Source organism: Rhipicephalus microplus, chromosome 6, assembly GCF_043290135.1.
Source record: "Rhipicephalus microplus isolate Deutch F79 chromosome 6, USDA_Rmic, whole genome shotgun sequence".
NCBI lineage: Eukaryota > Metazoa > Arthropoda > Arachnida > Ixodida > Ixodidae > Rhipicephalus > Rhipicephalus microplus.
Window position 1 is genome coordinate 124,649,696 of NC_134705.1, and position 24,166 is coordinate 124,673,861.

The 24,166-nt window shown below is 43.0% G+C and overlaps 1 protein-coding gene across 1 annotated transcript; it reads left to right on the forward strand.

Annotated features, from left to right (window-relative positions):
* The first annotated feature begins 388 nt into the window (after positions 1-388).
* LOC142764933 (uncharacterized) lies at positions 389-16,217 on the forward strand. The gene is made up of 5 exons (XM_075865463.1): positions 389-488; positions 1,314-1,424; positions 9,743-9,925; positions 15,498-15,578; positions 16,030-16,217. Exons 1-4 carry the CDS (start codon positions 425-427, stop codon positions 15,542-15,544), a joined length of 405 nt encoding a protein of 134 aa, XP_075721578.1. The 5' UTR covers positions 389-424; the 3' UTR covers positions 15,545-15,578; positions 16,030-16,217.
* Positions 16,218-24,166: the final 7,949 nt, after the last annotated feature.

A 24,166-nucleotide genomic window follows, 5' to 3' on the forward strand; every position in this document is an offset into this window, starting at 1 on the left:
CCTGTGTAGTGTGCGATGTTTGTGTACGCAAAGGAACAGCTGATATAAAATTGTGTATTCCTCCATAGAGCCTCTTTCATATTTATATTGCTGTGTTCGGACGTAAAATCCGAATAATATTTCCTGGTTCTACGTTTCGACAATTAAGAGGAGAAGTTGAGATATGAGTGACTTCGACAAAAAAAAACTAAAAAGAATACATGGCAGTTTTCATTGCCTAGAATTGAATAAAGTACATTTAGCTTTACTATACCTTAGTAATAAAAATAAAGCCGTAAAAATTAACATACTGCGCTAACACTCTCTCCAGAACAGCTGTCGACTACGCTTGCATAGACGTGATGCGTGTTGCTTTATTGGCAAGAATTATTTAACAGCTCATGGGTACGGTACACGCACATGTAATTCTGTGAAAGTTATCGAGATGTGTTCTATGAAAACGGGATATACTTGTTGTTACATGGTGCTGTGTTCAGTTATTGTGACATGTAAGTTGGAATATTTCTGTAGGTATGAGTGATGACTTGTTTTTATTTGGTTTAAGCTTCAATGTAGCAGAAGATATAAGATGTACAAACTATTTTTGCATAGAAACGTTGTTTATATAGGCAGCACAAAAAAAATTGGCGGACTTTTTTGTCTTGCATTTTTAGGAATATGTCCAGAATGCTCTTTTACCAGTTTCCTTTCGCATGCTCATTTTTTCAATTCAGTGATCAATGTTAGAAGAAGCGAATCAGCTAATCAGTGTTAAGGTCCCCGCAGTTTGCTGTAACAAGATGTAATCAAATAAAACAAAACAGCTGTGAAATGTAAACGAACACAAATGAAGACGAACAACGACAGGCTCGGAATTAAAACTCTAGCGAGATATGTTTGTAAGTCATTGAAGTCTGTCACATACAAAATAAAAGTGAATAACACTTGAGTATATTAGAACACAGAGATGCTCAGCCCTTGCGCGTTTGGCGTTCTAGTTGATTGATATGTTGGGTTTAACATCCCGAAACCAGCATATGATTATGAAAGACACCATAGAGGAAGGCTCTGAAAATTACGACCACCTGGGGTTCTTTAACGTGCACCCAAATCAGAGCACAGTGTCCTACAGGACATTCGGCTCCATCATGGTGTTCTGGTTCATAGATCACGCAACCTTCCTGAACTTCGTACTCGAATTCTATTCGAAGTAAATGCGTCTCATGCTTTAGGTCTCATAATTCACGTGTCATGACTAAAACCGACAATATAGAAACATTAAACCCTAATTATTTACTTAGGCTAACTAAATGTGTCTCCATTCTTTATTTCAGGTGTTGGATTACTACTCGATGAAGGACACAGTTGGCATAACTCTTCTCGTGAAAGACATCACCTGATGCCCCCGCCACCCGATGAGAATCCACCTCTAAAAGAAGAAGACCGTATGTCAAGTTACCGTGCTTTATAGCAGATTATGAAATGAATAATCTATTAATTTTCAATAGCGGTGAGAAAATATTAAGAGAGAGGATGTATAGGAAGTCCCTGACGTAATATTGCAAGAGAGTGAATATGGCAATCAGTATAGCAAGAGAGTAGCTGCATTGCGGTCGCGACGAGGTTTATTAGGCAGAGTCACCCCAACAATGCTCAGAATGAAGACGATGCTCTCAGTGATGACAATTATATACAGTTGAAGAAAATGAAGGTTGAATGTTGTTATTTTAGCGCTTGCCTTATTTCCCCCCTCACGCGAAAGCGACTGACATTATCAATTTTTATGGCGGTTTTAAACACGACACGTGTACAACCCCTGCGCCACGAAACGGCTTTCGAACAGCATGGCAGTAGGGCTTCCTTGATAGTTCACAGAAGACGTCTGCTCGACAATAGCATAGGGGCCGATATAACGTGACCTAAATAAATCACATGGGCCAGGAACTCGTGTTGGGGTCCACAACGATACTTCGTTTTCTGTATTGAAGTGAACGACGCGATGAACGTAATCGGAGTGAGTCTTCCGCTCTTGCTGGCTTTCCTCCGTATTGAGGTGGGTGCGTCAGTGACAGGCGGCTAAGCGAAAGATCAGGTAATCACTCAATAACGCCGATGAGCTCATAGCGACATCAAGAAAAAATGACAAGATATCCACGGAGTGAATGATGATGAGTTCGGCGAAGCGTCCATCAGCCCAACCAGGCTTCCGTTTGTCCGTTCATTTTTGCTTCCGTCCAACCGCGTGACCATCCGTGCGCCCATTCATGCATCCGTCCGTCTGTCCGTGCGTCCATTTGTCTATACATCCACGAGTCCGTCCATCTGTCCATCTGTCTTCTAGTCTGTCGGTCCGTCCTTCTGTGCATCCCTTTAGTGAACACTCCATGTAGCGCCATCTCGCATCCCCTGTGGCACAAAACCGCTCCGCGCGTCCATCCATCCATCCGTCCCTCTTCTAGTCTGTATGTCGGTCCATCCATGCGTTCGTCCGTGCGTTCATCTAGTGAACACTCCAAGTACCATCATCTCCCGTCTCGCATCCCGGTGGCAACGTACGAGAACGACAGAGGATGGCGAGAGCTACGTCCTAAGGAGCTCCACCCCTAAAAAGATGTCGAGCGGGGATCTCGGATGACGGTTTTCGATGAGAAACATGGGGAGTAGCTCTCGGTGCGCTACGTAGCGGTATTCTACGCAAAGGTCACAAATGGCAGGATGGTATCCTAGTTGAAGTGGTCGGCGTTGATTTAATCAAGGTTATATGCGACAGAAATCAATGAAAGCGCTATTTGAGGCGATTAGTCTGGGGATGGTAGCTGGAAGCCACCTTATGAAAGTTGTTACATGTGTAGAGAACGTCTTTGAGTAGTTTTAGAAACCGCCTTACCACGATCACTGAAAGGAGCGTGCGGCGCGCCAAGTATTCGGAACATTACCTTTAGAAATAAAGTGGCAATGTCCTTGACTTATACTCTAGGCCGTGCAGTGGTTTCAGATTATTTTGTGAAGTGGTCAACATCTGTGACAATATCACGCTTGCTGCTAGCTCATATTGGCAGTGGTATGCAGAGGACACGGAAGAGGTTGTAGGAGTCCGGCCAGAGATGATGGAGGTCGCTTGCGGTGATGGCAGAGCCAGCATGATGCAAAATATTGTGCTACACAAGTGGAAAATCCAGGACAGGTGAAATGACACCGGATGCGTTCATAAGTTTTCTGAAAATCCAGATGGCAAGACTAGGGGTCATCGTGAAGCGCTTACACATTCTACCGCCCTTAGAGAACTAGGAGCAATGGGACCCAGCGCTGTCCTTGAGGATGGAATACAGAGTGGTAGAGGGTTGACTTTTCAGTTTTGAAATTCTCCAGTTGTCGACGTACGCGGGCGTTTCAAGGATGACACTAGCCTTAAAAGAGCTGTTGTAGAGATCGAAAATGCGTCGCTACTTTGGTGAGACGGAAACGTCTTATTGCGGAGGGCAGGAAGAAAATCAACATCGGCGAGTAAATGAACTAATGAAGACGCGCTGACTGGGTCGTTGTTGAATGGCGGCAGGCGAGGTGTGTCTGATGGGTGTGGTAAAAGAGAGCACGGCTAGGGCATCTGCACAGTTGTCTTTTTGCTTCATTTGTAGGTAATGATGAAGTTGTATTCTTGAATATGAAATATCCTGTGACCGAGAGGTTCAATTCTTTAACATCGACAAAGAGCACAAAGCGTGGTGTACAGTTATGACGTTATACTGGTGGAGACAAGGTCGAAAATGTTTGGTAGCCAAAACAACAACTAGACACTGATGCTTGGTGATGGTGTGGTTTTCTCGGCTGCCGTGAGGGTGCGATTTCTGTATGCGATTGCGTGTTCGCTAGAACGCTCTCTTCGTAGCGAAGTACAGTGCTAAGTACGTGTTCACTGGCATCAGTATGGAGGACAGTGGGCGTAGCGCTTTCGAAATGACAAAGCACTGGCTCAGACGTGAGGGCACGTTTCAAGATGTGAAAAGCTATTTGGCACTGGTCCGATCGTACGTATGGTGTTCCCGAAAAACGAAGTTGGTGAAGTTTTACATCAATGGTGGTGAAGTCTAGAATAAAGTACCAAAAGTAGACAGAATCCCAAAAAAGCACTGGAGCTCCTTGGAGCGATAAAGCACCGGGAAGCAAAGAACAGCCGAAATATTATCGGGGTTATGCCGAGTGTCATCTTTGCTGGCCAGATGTCCAAGCACTTTATTACTTTTGCTTTCAAACAGGCACTTTGGCTTTCAGCTAGAAACTATCAGTTACGAGACACGTCAAAGCTTTGGCTAGGAGCTGCAAGTGGTTCTCGAATGTTGAAGAAATATGACAATGTCGTCAAGGCAACATAAGCATATCTTCCACTAAGGACCCCGCAGTACAGTGTCCATCAATTGTTGAATTGTTGCTGACGCATTGGAGATTGCGAAAGTTATGACGTTAAGTTTTTAAAGTCTATCGGGTGAGGCAAAGACAGTTTTTGTGTTTTTGTTATCTTTGTGTATTGAAGCTAGCCAATACCTGAGCGCATGTTTAGGCTGAAAATATATTCTGCTCTTTGCTAAAGAATATAAGGCGTCATCAATGCAAGAAATATACGTTTTTTCTGGTTATTTTATTCACTGTGCACTAGTCAACACAGAATCGCACCAGGTGGTCTTTCGTGCGCATGAGAGTGACAGGTGATGACGCCGGACTTGCAGAGAAGCGTATAATATTTTGTAGAGCATATCAGCAACTTGCGTGTTGATGATCTCGCGTTCGCTTAAAGAAGTACCGTTGGCTACGGACAGTAGAAGTTACGTCAATGTGTATGCCATGAGCTGCCGCTGAACTCTGCCCTAGAGGAGTGAAAGAATCGCCGGAAAAAATCCATGCTTCAACAACATCAGTAGTTCGTCTGCTTGCAGTGGAGTCAATTCCGTGCTCATGATATTGACGGAAGCCGAAGTAGCTGTCGCATCTGTTAATACTGAGCATGATTCCAGCACACTGATATCCATAGCCACTTCATAGATAGATTGTGTGTTCCCGTTGTAAACATCAACATTACCCTATGGAAGCAGAATCAGCACGATGGTGCAATTGAGTACAGCTAGAAAAGTGGTGCCATTACTGAAGTGGGCAATACTTGATGCTAATGCACTCATTCTAGATAGACAACGGGCTGATGGACTGACAAGGATGTCACCGTGGTCCATGAAGCTGGACATGACGATGATAACGTACTTATGGACAGATTTCGCTAGAAAGTCACTGACTGTTTGTAACCGGAGAAGTGATTAATTTTTCGAGTATAACTCAGTCTGTCGCATATGTCTCTGTGGTTGTCGATAATACATAGAAGCAGCAACATTATAAAAAACTCACACTCTAAAATGAGTGTATAAATACAGAAAGAGAACATGGCAAACTGAATACGTTGTCAGATCCCAACGATGCAAACTATAACGGGGCACTGTGTGGATGGGCGCACCTCAGAGTTGTTAGCGCTGCGTAAGATGGTGCCACTATAAGGTGCGCAAACCCTACGTAGAGAACACAAATTTGCATAAATAAAAGGAAAAGCTGCCTATATGTGCACCAAAGCTTGAATAGGCACACCTTCGGCATACACTATTAACAGGTTGGCTGAGCCCTTTGAAGGTGTTGGTGTTTGCTCGAGCGATGCAGCTTTCTCTTCAAAAACAGCACCAGCTAGTTTTCCAAGTGGTAGTTTGAGGTAGGGGCAGCCGGTTTCAAAGGAGATGTTGAGCGTCGGAAAGGCGTGGGTAAGTTAGCATCCGAAGATGGCTGGTTGTTACCGGTTTCTGGGTGCAATCGAATGGCTTGGAGTTCGTCAAGATGTTCACAAGTGGCGATGACGTTAACGGTGGTGGGGTTTTTGAACGCCAGGGCATTGAACAATAAATGGCCTATTCCTTTGAGTATGTGTCGAACACGATCAGCTTCTGTCATCGCTGAGTCAACGCGGCAACAAAGAGCAAAGCATCTTCATTGTGCGAAGTGTACGTCTCTTTTGGATGTTGACTGCATCCATCGAGCTGGTCTTTCGACACTTCTGAATTAATGTTCGGTTTTCTCAAAATCTTCTTAACTTGCTGAGCGAAAATAGGCTAATAAGCGAAGCTGTTATTGTGGTTAAAAGCGTCTTCGTGACATTGGACAGATAGACATTGCCGTATCATGGACATTGACGACATTGGCGACATGACGACATTGACGACATGATAGACATTGACGGATCGCGAAGACGTTTTTCGGGCTGACTCAACCAATGAGTGCTCCAACCAAAGACGTTCGTAGTGACGAATATATACTGATGAATAAAATGAAGCCAAATGCTGGAAATATTGCGCTTGCAATATATCTACCACTGTTTGTCAGGCATGCTGGCTCTAGGAGGCTACCAATAACCTACCAACTTTTTTTTTGCATACATTTACATGAATAAAATTCTACAGTACAGTGGAGGTCCCGAAGTTAGAAAACTGTCGGGGGGACCTCCGTTAGAGAATAAGTCAAGTGCGATAACAATGCAGCAAGCAGTGAAAAACACTTTGTACGAATTAAACAATTAAACTAACCCGCAGGATTTTCGCTGTGCACCAATTTTTATGATATTACAATATCAAACGACGCGGTGCATAGATGAACAAGAACGAATGATACATGACTACGAAAAGAAAGGCCAACGTATTTGTTTTGTGTTCTCGTTTCATTCTTCTCTAATCAACTATGAAGCACATCGTTGCTGTTGCCGCACTTTCTCGAGCAGGCTACACTTAGGCAGCTGCGGGCGACTTCATGCAGTGGCGGTTAGTGCGTATAAGCTTGAGGCTTGTCTTCGCCACCAAGTTGCGACGATGACGGCAACGGTAACACCCTGCAAATGGCGCCTGCTAAAGAACGTGAGAAGGCGATGCAATTAGCGTGACAAGCGTGTGTCCCAGTTCTGCATGGTGTTAGTCGCACACGTTGGCTTTTCATTCTCCCAGTTCCCCAATAACGTGACTGAGACTGATCTGCACCAGCAAAGCCGTATCTAAGAATTGGTTTTGCTTGTCGTTACTGTTCTGCATTTGCAAACACCGATGTTGTAACGATTTATAACTTAGTCATACTACATGTGTGGCCCACGTGCTTCAACCATAAACGGAAGCTTCTAACAAGTATTTGCAACAGAGGAGAACAACAGCGTCTACAGCCATGCACTCTACCACTTTTAGACAAGTGTGATTCTGAATGTATGATCCATTAGTCCTGCACAGGTAACCTAACACTTTTTAATACGTCATTCTAGGACTTAGCATTGTATCGCTCAAGAAAGAAGTGGCAGGTCTCCTCTGGCTATTGCAGTGTAGAAGCCGAAGAGCCAAGTCTTGGTTTGTCAGTTTTTATATCGGTACCACTACGCAAGCACCACTTAGCGCTGATTCTCGTTTGTACTAATTCCTACAGCCACCATAATTTTGGTGTTTCGTAATTAGGTCAAAGAAAGGCAAGGTTCCAGCACCTATAATATAGACCACCCTTCATGAATCTACGCTTCGTAATTCTTGAAGTAGACATGCATGGTCACCTAATTTTTCAACACATGGTCTTTCTTTTTCTGCAGAACATGTAGCGTATATCATAATGCGGCAGCGTTAAAGAGCCAGTTTTGCAGAAATTTTAATGTTGCCGTTTGCATCCTTGGTGTATGCGGAAAGTTATCTTATGCGGGACCGAAAAATTGAGAACGATGGAAAAAAAATAAACGACGCAAAAATATATGCTGCAAAGTGAAGACCAAACCAGCGTTGTTGGTGTTAGACTTGCAATCAAACACGTCTCGTTTCCGTGGCAAGCGGATGTTCTATCGCGCGGCCACCCAACTTCAAGTAAAAACAGTGAAAAGAACTTCATCTGCTTGTAAAAGCACTGAAACTAGCTTTCATGATTCACAAACACGCGTGCCATGTATACATGCTTCACAATGAAACATGAAATGTTGCCGTAACGTTGCGTCGCCAAGCATCCATTGACAACGGGCGTCAGAATAAGTATTTATCATCATTGCTCCGCGCTTGTGGGCCGCTATCCTACTACAAAAGCCACACATGCTACTGTGACTATTTTTTAAGGCCACGTAGTGGGTGTATAGCAAATTCTAAAATGTTTGATGCACTAAGCTTTTAAACCACGCACTACGAACAAGATGTCGCTATTGCGTTCAACTCTTAAAGGAGAAACTTAAGGGTTTGTATTATTTTTAATGTATATTCTACCATGAAAAAAGGAAATTTATAGGGAATGATGTCAGTGATGTTACCGATCTTATGTATGAATTAGCATTTAGGGCGCTGTTGGCTAAACTATTGAGAAACCTTAAGTGGGAGCCTAAAAGGGACCAACTGACAGCAAGTGACACTAAAGGAATAAATCATAACCTGAGTAGAACTCTGACTTCAGCCAACTTGAACACCCTGGGGTTATTTACGTGATAACAGTGATGTTGTGGAAAAGGTCCTTTAAGTTAACCTTGTAAAGAGTGTGTATTCGAATTTCTGTCACACCGTTTTTGCTTTGTCTCTTGTTTCAGTTAGATGTTTTCTGAGTATTGTTCTAGCGATAGCCATATTTCTGCGTTTCGCACACTTCTTGCACCGTTCTACACAGTCTGCGTGTTGCCTACCTGATTGCACCAATTCATGCCAACTTGCTCAGGGAATTATACGCATCTGCAAGTTTTCACCTTTGATAAGGCTCCCTATAAACGCCGCAATTGTTTCAGAGCAAGCACACAGAGGCTTGTGTACGGAAGACGGTGTGGGAAACCCAACTGTTTCCCACCAGAAGCTCGAAAATCAAGACAGCGCTGCTATATTCGCGCCAGCCACTCGCCTTCACACTGTCACAGTGCATCAAAAGAACCACCGCACTTATGCTTCTAGTACAACGGTCAGTTTTGTAAGCAGCTCAGCCACTGTACTCAGCTTTGTGGACCGAGAATGCACCGCCCAATGCAGAACGGGGGCATCTGACATCGGGCCTCGTTCCAGAGTTCTGCTCTTTTTGGTCGACAACTTTATTAACACCGACCTCCTAAATAGGATTTTAGCCAAGATGCCCATCATCCTGTCAATGGCTGGCGATCGGCAATTTAAGAAGTTCATACCTGTACTCCGTGCGGGGACGCGCAGTTTCCGCAAGCTGCAGTAAGCTATAGAAACAAACATTTTTTTCCAGCTGCCCTACAAAGCTGAGTCATAGTCTGAACGGTACTATCCCTGAACCAACTATTTGTTCACTTATTTATTTATTTATTCAAGTAGCTATGATACTTGAAAGTACCTGTGTGGTAAATGAGAAGTGGGCAAACGGAAGTAAATGGGTGGTCAGATTAGATTTCATTACTTCAAAACTGACTTTCAATGGCAGCTTTAAAATAAAAATGCCGGTGTTGGGGGCCATTTAAAAAGGGAGAGCATCACATGCTCTGGTAGTTGGAACAACATTAGCTCGAAAACATTCCATTACATAGCCTCAAGTTCAGGGATGAAAGACGGTTAGGCGATCGAACTTATGCCATGGTTGTGCCCATGAAGCTCCACGATGTAGATACCGTGGTATCACCATATATATTCAAAATATTCAAAATAAATCTTCTGGTGATCGTGGGCACAACTTTCTGGTTTACAGTACCATGTGTCCAGACCTCAAAATTTGGGTAACCCTTACAGAGTCATATCTTTCATTTCAGCTGACAAGCGCCCTGAAAAATGCTTGCTGCAGTATGATTCTGGAGTATGCGAGGAGTTCAAACCATCGACGGTGTGGCTCTACAGCACCACCTACGGAGCCTGCATGCCGCTTACGTACTACGGATGCATGAGAAAGGAAAACTGGCTTTCATCTTGCGAAGAATGTAAGAAAGAATGCAAATGTAAGTGTATTGTAACCAACGCCATTATCATTAGGAAACTCAAGTTGGTTCTCGAGAGGTACCTGCAGTGGGGAAAATGGCTCGCTTTTTCCCATCACGAGGTGATGCGGACAACGTGATAATGCATGCCACCTCACATACCCGCATAGTACTAACGTTAAAAAGGGGATGATGTGCGTTCGCGTAACTTAACATGCCACATACTTTCGCTACACTGAATCCTACACTTGGAACCTAAACAGTTTTCACATCTTCAAACCCTTATACGTGTCGCTGTTCCTTACAATATTTTGAGGTACACTTCGCGCCATAGAGTTGCCTATGTCTAAGGTAGTTTCAAAGCGTGGCGCTTCAGTGAGCAGGGGAATGATGGGTAGTTCATGTATTTGTCTAATCTTGCTACTTTTCTCTCCATTTGGCTTCGCGTGGGTTAAAGCTGCGCTGTCACGAAACAAATATCCGAAAATGTTCAAGGGTTGCCCTTCACCACCTTAACCTTTTAGGCTCATCAATTCAAACCGGGTCACAAACTTCAAAATGGCACTTCTTTTGTTCGGAACAAAAACTGAAATCTAAATAGTATAATAATTGAAGCCACAACTGCGTTCGAAGCCCGCAAGCACTAATACATCTCCTACCTCTCAATCACATGGTCGCTGAACGATCGCAGCACCAGATTTTTCTATAGTCAACTTTACAAAACTCAATAACTTCGCACCACAACACAATAACTTTGTTTTTTTTCGAATTTCAGCCACACTTCAAGGTTAAAGAGGGAAGAGGTCAGAAAAAAAATGGCAGCATATCCACGGAGTGAATGATGGAGTGTGGGGCGAAGAATTCGTCCGTCCATTCGTTCTTGCTTCCGTCCGTCCATGCGTCCGTCAGTGTGACCGTCCATGCGTCCATCATCTCATCCGTGCGTGCGTCTGTTCATGCGTTGGTCCCTGCGTTCGTCCTTGCATCCGCCCCTGCGTCCGTTCTTGCGTCCATCCATGCATCTGTCTGTGTGTCCGTTCGCCCATCTATTCAACACTTCAAGTAGCACCATCTCGCAACTTTTGATCATATATTCTCCATATAGAAGCACCGCCATCCAGCGGACATTCAAAGGACTAAACGATAGGTGGCACACGCACACTTTATTACGGCTTGCGCTTGGGGTCTACTTCCCACCTTTATCCACCTCGAGTTCATAATATATACTAGTTCCCTGTATTCATGGCATTGTGGTCAAGCGCTCGCTAAACCTTTCGAAAACGAAGGAGGTTACGCCCAGCGAGTATGACGTAGCAAACTTTTTCAGTCAGATAGGGCTCAATGTACATGCCAAAAACTGCTAATGGGAAATGAGAGGCGGAGCATTCGGCTTTTACTTTCTTACGGCTTGCGCTTCGTATCTACTTCCCATTTTTAACCACCTCGAGTTCATTCAAGGTATATACAAGTTCATTGTATTCATGGCACTGCGGCTCAACGCTCGCTAAACCTTTCTAAAGCTAAAGAGGTTACACCCAGCGAGTATAACGTAGCAACCCTTTCTTGTCAGATAGTGCTCAATGTACATGCCAATGGCTGCTAATGGTGATCGCAGCCTGCGCGTTAACTAAAAGCCGAATGCTCCTGTCTCTCATTCCCCATTAGCAGCCATGACATGTACATTGAGCACTATTTTTATGGTTCAACAACGCAAAAAAAAATCTCTCTCCGGCACCAACTTGGAGGTCAAAATGTTATACTTGTTACATACTACGGGGGACGAACGGGGAACGCTATACGGATCTTCACCCCTAAAATATTTCTTGGACCCCATTGTTGTCTGGAGATCGGTTGTATGTCAAACAGCCGACAAGTAATTGTGCAGGCATTTTTTTATTTTTTTGCTTTTAGCTAAGTGTTGCGTGTTGCATCGACGTGTGTTTGTAAGCGTAGTAGCGTGCACATCATAGGCTTACCTCGAGCCTCGACTGAACTTGCGTTTAAACAGTATCTTTTGGTGTGAGGTCCAATCTGAACTATTGTTAGAGCACTGACATCAGTATTATTGTAGTGTAGTCTATATTATGATGTGATGGTGCGATTACCATATCTAACTTTTATTCGACTCTTTCTTCACTTTCGTGTGACAATTAAGTGAAGATGGCCCAATCATAGGCGCAAAAGTATTATCTTCATTAAACTGCTACAAAGTGTTGTCATGCAACACCAACTCACGTCATAGGCTTGCCCAGGGTTCCCCTTTAGGTGGGCTGGGGCGAAAATTAGTCGCAGCGCCCACCTACGATTAGATCGATTTATGCAAAAGACTTTAATCCCCCCTCCTTTCAGGAGAATAGGGGTGCAGCCGTCCCTCATTAACCTTAGGGCGCGCACATGAGCGTCGTTAGCCCGACGTAACGGGTGTGCTGTGAGCAAATACGAAATCTTTACTGCTTCGTCATGAAGTTACATAGCCAGCATTACAACCACAAATGATGTTGCACACTATGACTGATAAGGTTCTTTTTCGAAAGCAATTGCGACGTCTGGCGTGATCCCGTGGTAGCATACCTGATTGCAATTCAGTATCCTTAGGTCTGATTCCTCGTCGAATCCAAAATTTTATTTTTTCCATTCATCAGGTTAGGTGTGCCAATGTCGTTCTTTTTTACTCGTGAACTTAAACGACTAATACCTGTTTTAGCTGTTTTAGGGTCAAAAAATTGGGAGACCTTTAACCCTCACCTTTAAGAGTTGAATGCAATAGCAAAATCCGGCCCCTATTGCGTCATTCAACCAGGAAGTGCGTACTTGGTAATATGTTTTGTCACACACCCAAAACACACACAGACACACACACACACACACACACACACACACTGTAGATTGTACCAGCGAGCGTGCGCGAATAGAACATACAGGTTTTTATCTAAAGCAAGAGTCGCATGGCCTCCAAGATACACGTAGCGCGTTCGACATCTCGGGGAGGCCATTAAGAGTTTCACACTGCCCCATAGAAGGCAGCACATTATCAAGCGTTCACTGTTTGCATGATCAACGCCTCTGAAAAGGAATGATATGCTTTTTGCTAGATGGACATAGTTGTCCTTTTTTTAGAGCTGTTTCTGTGTGTTTTTGTGGCGATGGCTCCACTATCGCGGCCTTATTGACGTAGTTTGATGGCCTCTCAAACGGGCTTACAAATCACCGAAAGGGCTGGTTTTCGTCGTGACACCTTTCGAACACAATGTCTTGAGGGGACTCCTTCGACTACATGGCAATTATGTAGTGTTTTTTTCCGAAATCAACTACAAATGACAACATGGCTTTGTGGTAAGACACCTGCTTGACACACTGAAGGTCCTGATTCAATAATCAATGGGACCAAAAATTTTAATCTTTATGTTATTTGGTTCTTACTCAATCTTTTACTCACGGACGATTTCTCGCTCACAACCAGCGGTGCCGACGGCAACTGCGGAATTTCTGTGAGACGACCACTCTAATGCTTTTGCGTTAATATACGTTCTCAATCACCGGTTGCGCATACCCACAAGCATGTCGAGCACATAGTGGTGTTGTAAGGAATCCGCGCTGGAATTTCCACGCCCTCCCTGATGGTCATGGCACGCACGTTCAAGTCGCTCCCGCACGTAATCGGCTTTGCAGAGCTTCTCTCTGTTTTCCAGCGTATTCCTTTGACAGTATTTCCTTAATATCAAGTAATACGAAGTAATCAAGAGAACCACACTGCAGTGTTGTAGGCGCAAGGGCAGCTCGAGCTGTTCGTGCCAAAACCAAGCACGGGAATGGCCCACCAACTCGCAATACCAGCTGCACACTGCAGCCCGTAGTCTGAGCGAGCCGCTGAGTTACGTCACGACTCCCTGCTAAGTACCTTTTTTGGCGCGTGGCTTATCCAGCGCTGGTCTTCCATAAGGGTATGTCCCTCAACTGTCTGAAGGAAAGGGTTTATGACGTATGCGATTTTTTCAAAACATTGATGTAATGACCTGGGAAATATATATTTTGAACTATGCTACCTTCTTGTAACAATTTCAGCCTACACTCAATTCAGGACATGATTACGAGCACATTCCCACATATGCGACTACATAGATGTATAAAGTCGTACGTACATATAAATGATTGAATTGTGTTAGGCCACACCGAGAGCTAGAAAAGTGGTCTTTCTATAGACCCCTGTAAAGTCTGTCTGGGTTACCGCAGGAACACTTGCAATGTTTCGCTACACCACAAATTATTAAAGCTTTTTCTAATTAGAGATGTGCCTTTTTCAGAATATTTGTCATTCTGCAAAGAAATGAGATAACCGCTGCATTTATGAAAACTTGGGGACATTCGCACGTACCGGCATCTATCGTTGGTAGGCGCGATGGCTTACGCAACTATACGGAGACTAGCTGAAAAATTGGCATCTCACCACAAACGCTAGTTACCGAAACGACACTTGGTTATACACACCAGTAACCTAGTTAAACATTGTGTTAAAATGACAGTGTCACAATACAAGCAGCGTGGCGTCCCAGAGTAGCTAATATTTTACAATGGGTCCCCATTTAATTCTAATTGGTGGTGTTCATTCTTCTTGGAAAGTCACATGTTTCGTACTATACTGAAATCGCTGTTATTCATTCCTGTATTGCAACAAAGCAACTGCAATACTGAAATTCGGTCAAAGTTTTCTATAGGTATCTTCTGCATAGCTCTCTGAGTCGTTTGTTACCACAGTTTTATTTCAAAATATGTGCTTTTTTCGCCTATTTCCCATTCAGTTATGTCTGGACACAATGGCAGGCTCCGAGGTGGCGCGTAGCCAGAATTTTTTTTTTTTTGGGGGGGGGGGGGAAGAGGTGGACCACCTCAGTTTCACGAGGGGCACTCCCTTAAAATGGCTACTTTTTGCTCTCTATGCCAAGGCACGAAAAAAAATTTTGGGGCGGAGGGCACGTGCCCAGTGTGTTACTCCCTGGCTACGCCACTGCCACTGAGAGAGGGCGCCGCGTACACACGTTGCTGAATTCCGGGAATGTATACGCACTATGCTGATAACGAAAAATGATAATGAGGAAACCCAATTATCACTAGCGGGACGGTTCAGTGAACCACTTGCTGGGAAATTTGCTTTGAGTGACGCATGGATGTTATTTCGCTCTTCAAACACGACATAATATATTTTAACTGTCCCGATGCGGATGAGGCCCGCAATGTGGTAAAGCGCGCCACGAAGGACCAAATAAAGTTCATCCATCCAACGTCATTCCTTGCCGCAAGACCATGGTTTTGCACTCGTCCATGGGTCCTTTGAACAGCCCTTAGTTCTTGTTAGAGATGGACCCTTTTGAAGCTTTCTTCTAGTTGTTTATTAGAAGAGGTACGTTGTAACACCGAACAGTACCAGACCCGCAAATAGAACTTTGTTGCTAATCAAGACCCGACTAAAGATTGTTGGCTGTCTGACTGACTGCTTTCATGCTCCACTTCCCCTGATCACTCATTGACCGCTAATAGCCGTGGCGAATTAACATGTGAATATAAAAGGCATGTTAAACACCAGTCTCATTTCTCGCAGCTGATGTCTGCGCTGAAGAAGACCTCGAACCAAGAGGGGAGAAATGACATATCTTTGAGGCCACAAAAATATACATTCATGGTAAGTACAAATCAAAAATATTAATGCGCAGTGTTTCGTGCTTCTGTTGTTTTCGTACCACCTAGTTGTGTTAAGCTAGAGTGGAAGTCGCGAGCACCATCAAAAATATCTCTCTAAAATAACATCGCTAGTGAACGAACGCTCTCTATAACTCGAGTACAGCTTTCCACCTTAGCATTGAGTTTGAAGCGGTAGAACTATCCCAGCAGTACTTTCTACATCAACTGTGAGCTCTGAGAGAATATTCTTGTTGTGCGCTGATTAATAAGGCAATAGCGAAAATCTGCTGATTTGCGTTTAAAATCAAACATGCAAGCTCTTAAGTGCAGTATATCTTTCGCCCGAATGAAATTGCTTTGCCAAAATACTTTTTTGTTTGTTTCGTGCAAGTTTTTTGTTTATAGAATCTGTGTACACTTAGTCTCAATTGATTTTTTTTTTCCACTTTCAGTTACGGACACTTGATTCTGATTTCAAGGAAAATGCGTTTTTTTCCACTAACGATGAACCGGTTTGCCTGTATGTAGCAAACCTGTGCGCCATGATAACCCCTCTTAGAGAGACTGAAAGTTTATTATAGTTCTTCCCAGAAGAATGATAGACGGAACATTTAGCGGAAAATAAAGAATTGCAATCTGTTTTGTCGTCTTCATTTGCAAAGTATGCACAAATGAGTTCGAGGCGTAAGTGCACTTACGCGAGCGCTGTCAAACGTCTTCAACGTATGCCTTATAGGAGCTACTTGAAAATAAATGCTGACAATACACCTGTTTGCAAAGATGAAAATCAAATTTCCGGGCGCTACTAGATTCAACTAGGATTTGCGGTATCACAAAAATTGCTCTCTTTATGGTTGAACAAAATGTTTAGACGACTAGACATGCAACCAATAGAAACAAATATTGCAGTTATTATTTCAGGAGATCTTACCTACCAGAATTAATTAAATTTTGTTCCTACAGCTAAACAAGACAATTACAAAAAAAAAACTGAAGGCTTCTGTTGGGACCAGTGGCTATCAGATTCAGTAACATGTGATCTTTCGAAGAATGACGAATACTAAAGCTGCTCTTTTAAAGAAAAGGCCAGAAGGTTCTTCGAGGGCCTTTGAGCTCAATGATGTTCTGGAGAAGTTGACAGCTGGCAGCACCAATGGGGTGTACACTGTACCACGCCACGCCTGGTGACTAGGGAAACGCGCATGATGACCTTGAACAAGGAAGCAGAAAGGAGTTCCTTGAGAGCAAGAAGATAACCTACAATGGTAGATATTTTAAGCAGCAGCTGCTGTATGAGTCCCTTGACTTGACTCACGTTTTATGAGCGACCTGGTTGAAAAGGCCAATAAAATAGTTGGTCGCATAGTGCACTTGATGTCATCGTACCAATGTGGTTATAATATTCGTAATTGCGAGAGGGCCAACCATTCATTCGCTTTCTAAGGCTCTCTCACGAGATAGTTGTATTTTGCCTTTGAATCGTCTTAAGCGAAAGCGTTAGGAACCCTATAAGCTTTTTTGCGTAGTGGTTTTTATTCGCGTGCTGAAAGAGAACGAAAATTTCCGTATCTTTTAAAACTATTCATGCATTCGAATAATTTTTCAAAATTGAAGATGCCTCCAAGAACAGTTTTCTACCTGTTTACTATTACAGATCTGCAAGCTTCTCGTCGACCACAGTGCTTTTAGATAATCTAAATTCAGCAGAGAAAGAAACACGTTCCAGATAATAATTTTCAGTTTGGACACCTATATGAAATTTACAAAAAAAGTGGCATGCTATATATTTAAAGCAGCCAGCAACAAAGGCATCCGAATTTGTGACACTGTTTATCGTTTCCTGCTTAAAGCTACAGAGCATGAGTGGTGTGCCCAATAAGTACGCTCGCATCCCTAAACCCACATTTCAGTGAGCCATGCACAACAAATTTTAGGCACCATTGAAGAGATAGGTTACCCCGGAGATAATGGCTGGCAGATTGGTTTATCCATAACTTATGAAGGGTATTTTCTTCATTATGTCATTTCGCGATCCCCGCTTGATGCTGCACCGGTGACAAACTCTTCACATTGACCATATGTACTGCCTCTAGCTTTCAGGTCAAAAACAGTGCTTCCGCCAATTATTCAACCTCGAAAAAATGTTAAAGGTCATACGAATGGTGGTAATAGGAAAAATTGTCGTACCTGCTTTGCCACTGTGGTTTGTATTTGAACATCGTAGCATCAAGTGTTGCCCGAATTACTGCGAAGTTGATATCCTGTGCACCAAATTGATCGACTTGCTTTCTATTCATACATGTAGCTACGCAACGCTGATAATCATCGCATACCAAAAAAACCCAACAAACGCTGCAGGATAAGATCGCACATGAATAAGCATCAGTACATGCCCACTCAACCAATTTAGCACTTGCTCCAGTAGATGTTTCGGTTTCTGGTCTGAGTTTTCCTCAGCGCAATTACTGAAACGCTTGACGTCAAAACAATGTGTATTGAACCTTCCTTTTACTGAGGATCAAAATACGTAACCTTCTTTTAAATCAAGTTATGAATAGCAAAATATTTCATTACCTTGCAAGTTTCATTGAATAGGGGTTCACAACACAACCGTTTATTTGCAATTGTGAAGGGCCTATATATATTAGAACCTGCTGGTATGCAAAGGTCCGTAGCAAGCAATAGACGAAACAGTCATAGCTGCAATGCTGCTGGCGGCATGTCCGAAAAACTTGAAAACCCGGCAAGCCCGTGATTTAGCAAAGCAATCCACCGTAAGACGTTTCGATGTGTCTGGCAGTATTGTTGCCTAGGTTTTTTTTGTATTTTTTTCTGCAAAACTGTACCCACCTATAAATAGGTTGTTTTTTTAATGAAAACTAGTTGCGACTCAGCGCCTATGTGCATATATTTTGCTTCGCCGTCGTCTCGTGTGTATATCAACCGAGATGAGTCACCGTGAGTTGAGCTAACATTGCAAATAATATTAACCCACTTGAAAGAAACAGTAGCTAGTCCAGCAAACCCATCATGGATGTGTTGTCTTTCTTAAATAGCTGGGATAGCCTAACTATATTCATGGTCATTTTTAATAAATATTTAAGGTACTATGCTCGAAGGCCCAGAATATTCATTCGATAATCCATCGTTGAGGTTTACGCGACAATGGTAAAATTGCAGCAGTTGAGGCAGGCTTCAGAGGCACAGTCGCAACAGTCTCCGCATCGATACTCACTTGTTTTTTAGGCATGTAGCAGTCAATGTTTAGTGTCATAACAGAATAAAAAAATTAGCGTGCTGGCACAGTCATGTGAGCCTATGTTCCTTTATCTTTGATGAGAAAATTGCACATGCTTCTAGGAATCCAAATATAGTGCATATTATTTTAAATAGGCGGGATCGAATCGCCAGTAACCGTACTTCAAAACCATGCGTGTACGGTCGATATCTTGAAAATACCTGAAATACGAAATATTGGCTGAGTAGGTATTGAAGCGCTTGCGTTGGTAACAGAAAAACTGGCAAGGTATATCAAGTTGTTGTGAGAGAAGGTCACGACTTTGGTTATGCAGAGAGGAATAATATACTTATCGAATAAGTTTGAATATTCTTCTGTTACAAAACTTTTGTGTGGTTGATCAATGACTGCAAGCCTTGAACAGAATGCAATAAATATGTGAAGCAATAATTTGTAATACTTGAGTTCAGTAAATTCTCTTTGTTTCATGATATATGCAAACGCCCCCAGTAGGAAAAATCTGTTTCAGCTGACATCAGATATTCTGAGTGATCTTGCCCTTATTCTACTGAGGTTCATCTGATAATGCTTTCGAAAGCGTATTGCAAATACAATCGTACGAAAAATCAATACCAAAAGTTTTACGAGAAGAAATTCTACGCAATTTTCAGACAAAATATAGCATTTAATTTTTCACAATAAAACAGCAAGCTTCAATACCTAAAGGGGTTTATTTATTTCAACAGTTACGATAAAAAGATGACCCGAAATTAGCTTCCCAAGGTAACATTCAAATTAAAAGTGGCAATGAAAGAAATTCGAGACCCGAATAGCACAGCATGCACAAGTGTGGCCATATAGCCTAAATAAAACAGCTAACACGAGTAAAGGCAACATTGGTTCTAGGTGCGGCCGATTTAATCATAGCTCATTTTGATAGAAAATTTTTATGATGACTGATCTCGTTATAGTAAAAAAAAAGACTTAGGTCCCCGCTTTAGAGGTATACAATATTTGCTAAAAATCAGTTGTGTTTTCAGTAGAACGTTTTGCGCCAATAGGCTCATTCAGTGGAACAATTGTCAGCAGCACGTTGCGCCCTTTATTCAAGGTATTCGCCGAAGCGAATTTCAGTCTGCTCGACAACCTCATCCTGTGTTTGTGTAATCTTGAAGAGACGTTTTGATTCTCGTGCTAGAGATCCGCATAGTTTACTTCGCTGGTACAATCTTCTACTGAAAATAATAAAAAAGAAAGGCTTAGACACATGATGTAAGCTTCAGGAAGGGCTGGTATCCAAATATAAATTTTTGTTGGAATACATTCAACATGTGCAGTTTTGGTGGGAATAGCAACGCAGGAACCAATCTTGAACTGCGATTCGAAAGACGTGGATAGCCATCAATAAAAAAATTATGATTTTGCTTTTTTACAATACATGATTTTACAATACAACATATTAGAATGTTTTATTGTAATACCATGTTGCAATACCTATATTAAACATATTGTAATACCTGTACGAATCAAGGCTTTCAGCCAATGATTATTGAATCCGATCTGGTGGTGTCAAGCAAACTACGGATTAGAATACTATGATCGTTGCAGGGACCACATCAGTGTTTACCTTCAATTTCTTGTACAAGAAGTGAGAGACGTGAGCACAGCGATTTGTGAACCGTCCCCTGTTGCCTCTTCATAAAGTGCGCGTGCCAGTGCGGTGGAGACTTGCAGTGCGGTAGAGACTTGCTTTTAGTGCGGTGGAGACTTGCAGCTCAATTATTTTTTTCGCTGTTTCCACCGTATGCTTAATCAGCCCTCGCGATAAGAATATACAACTTGCTGGGTTTAGTTCTCAGCTTGAAATTTGAAATAAAAACGATAGAGCCTGCAAGGGGGACAAATTAAGCGAGCCAAGAGTATTCTTATGACCGCTAACGCAATAAAATATATACTACTCGAGCAAACGTAAAACACGTGATATCGATGGTGCATGCATATTCGTAAGTATTCCTGTTGTGCGAAAGACTATATAACTGAATGCACAGCACTGCACCAATGCATTAAAAGCTCACAAGTCCTACTTAGCCAATATTTTTAGCCGCACAGTTAACACGTTAGTTTCCTTTTTCATGCAAAATGCCTCATTCTCGGTCGCCTTGTCAGGTTCTAGAAAGAGTGCCGGCCCGTAGGCTGCAGCCTCCGAGAAGCGTATTCAGGGCGACTGATGGCTGTGGCAGAGTGAGCTCATGACATTATAACAAACGGACTAACAAGAATTCTTAGTGACACTTTTATGGGTACTCTGGACAGAGCGACCTATTGTAATGACCCAAGGCTAGCATATTAGACATAAATATATCTGGCTAGGGGAAAATTCATATGAATATATTAAAATATATGGCCATCTTTAGTCCAAAGTGTCTAATGTTGAAATTAAAGATATCAAACAGAACCGTGGTTTCGGGTCTGATGGGGTTCTTTCTTCAGGAACGACTGGTCGGCCGGCCCCAAAGCTAGCGACTTTTTATGGTGGTTTCCCTCTCTTCATCGTCCTTCTTACTGTCGTTTTTCTTTTGTTTTCGCGGCAGTGTTCTCTACCCTGGTTTCCAAGACCATGTGCGTGTTCCCCTTGTTCTTTTTTCCGCTGTTATTCCTATTGTTGTGTTTTCTATACATTTGCCGTCAACCGTGCATGTCTCTTCCATAGTCCTTCTTTCTGCTGTTCTTCGTGCAGCGGTACTTTCGCCAGTGGTTCTGTAGACCTCGAAGGTACTCTCCATTGTCCTTCTTCCCGCCATTGTTTTTGCTGCACTGTTTTCTTCAGTGGTTCCATACGTTGGGCAGGTACTCTACGTTGTCCTTCCCGCTGTGCTATTTCATGGCGTCTTCTCCCCCCCGCCACGGTGGTTTAAAGGCTAAGGTACTCGGCCGCTGACCAGCAGGCCGCGGGAACGAATCGCGGCTGCGGCGGCTGCATTTCCGATGAAGGCGGAAATGCTGTAGTCCCGTGTGCTCAGATTTGCGAGCACGTTAAAGCACTCCAGGTGGTCGAAATTTCCGGAGCCCTTCACTACGGCATCTTTTATAATCATATGGTGGTTTGAGACGTTAAACCCCACATATTAATCAACGGTATCTTCACTCTCGTTGTAGACTGTGCACGTACCCTCACTCTTCCTTCTTCCTTCGTTCATATTGCTCAGGTGCTTTCTGTAGTGTGTCCGTAAACCATGCAGATACTCTCTACTACTCTTCTCCTCACCGTTCTTGTTACTGTGGTGCTTTCTGCACCAGTTTTGTAAGCACTCACGTCTTCCTCATTGTACTTCTTCCCGCCGCTTTTCCTGCTGCGGTGTTTTCTCCAGTAGTTCCGCAGACCGTGCAGGTATTCTCCATCGTTCTTCTTACCATCGTTCTTATTCCTGCTGTTTTTTTCTCCACAGATGTCGTAGACCAGACATGTGGCCTCCATCATCATTCTTCCTGCCAATCCTGTTGTTGGGCTGTTTTCTCCAGTGGTGCCGTAGACCTTGCAAGTGCTCCCCATTGTCTTTCCCGTCATTCCAGTCCATGACGTTTTCTCTACAGATGCCGCAGACCGTGCATGTACCCTCCAACGTCGTTTTTCCCGCCGTTCATGTTGCTGTGGTGTTTTCTCTAATGGTTCTACAGACCGTGCAGGTACTTCTCATTGTCGCTTTCGCCATTCTATTCCGAGACGTTTTCTCCCCAGATGTCGTGTACCATGCATGTGGCCTCCATCGTCTTTCTTCCTGCTGTTCCTGTTGCTGTGGTGTTTTCTCCAGTGATTCCGTGGACCGTAGACCATGCAGGTACTCCCTATTGTCTTTCCCGCCGTTCTAGTCTCTGAGGCTTTCTCTAAAAACACCATAGACCATGCATGTAGCCTCTATCGGCCTTCTTCCCACCGTACTTGTTGCTGCGGTGTTTTCTTCACTGGTTTCGTAGACCGTGCACGTGTTAACCAATGTCCTTCCCGCCGTTTTTTCTGCCACGGTGTTTTCTACAGTAGTTTCTTGCACCATACCAGAAATCTTTCTTCTTCTTTTTCCGGCTGTTCTTCTTCCTGTGGTGTTTTCTTTACAGGTGATGTAAACAGTGCATGTGGCTACCATTGTCCTTGTTCCCGCCGTTCTTCGTGCTGCGGCGTTTTCTGTAGTGGTTCCGTAGACCTCACAGGAACGGAAATGCTTGACCTGAACACCGCATCGTATGCTCTCTGGACGGCCTGAATTTTATCCCCTTTATTACAGCTTTCAATGGCGTAGCACCACTTGGCCGGGCTGGCTTGATGGCTGCTAACTAATGAGGGGTATTCTCCAATCATATGCTCTAAACACGTCTTCTCAATGGGGGCAAGCTGCGTTTCGATATCTGGATAAACATCGTGAAGTATACTACGGACATTTTATGGACTCCTAGAACAGTTTCTCTCTTTATTATACACGCAGAGAATAAATAGTGTGGGTTGAAAAATATAGGTTAGGTGCAAAGAAGAAAAAGAAAACGTCTTGAGCCTTATATATAAAGTAGTCGAAAACGAACACGTGTTAAACTTTTTTACTATTTGTTTATTTCCTCACGAATATGAATATTTATGTGCGGTATGTAGTACAACTGCAAAATATACAATATTCAGTCATGTCGCAAAAAAAGTCATTCACTAGGCCATCCTTAAGTATGAGTTGGTTTTCTCTAGGACACTTGATCTGATGTGAGCACGCTATTTAGCGCTGCGTAACAACAATTCTGAACGTGTTACCTGTCCTCAAGCATGTGGTTCCGCAAAACTCCCCTTTTTTTAAAGTCAAATCTTGAAATCAATAAATATTTCTTCATTAAAAGCATGCAAAATCCAATTGTACAAATACTGCGCTCAAAATTTCAGCTTATTATGAATTCAATCATGTCTTTAGTATTTTATTTGAAGCTTCTATTACAAATCACAGAAAAAACTTCTTTTAGGTTTGTACATTTTTGCCGTAATTGCCAGTAATTATAAGAACTGTATTCACCTTCGCATGTCTTCTTACAGCTCACACAGTCATCAAATCTGTTTTCGTTCCCTCCATAACCAATGTAGTAAAATGTAGTACAGATTTCAGAGTTGTTATCATAGAACCACTTTAACTCCGCGTCGCATACAACCTTACATTTTCCTACATCGAACTGCAGAAAGCATATTGGGTTCTTCATTTCAGCTGCGTAAACGTAAGACGGAGAGGTAATTAAAATACCACATTTTCACCACAAGCAAGAAGCGATCATTGCGATAGCAGTAATCTGTCATGTCATGCGAAGACTGTCAAGCACACCGGATCTTGCAA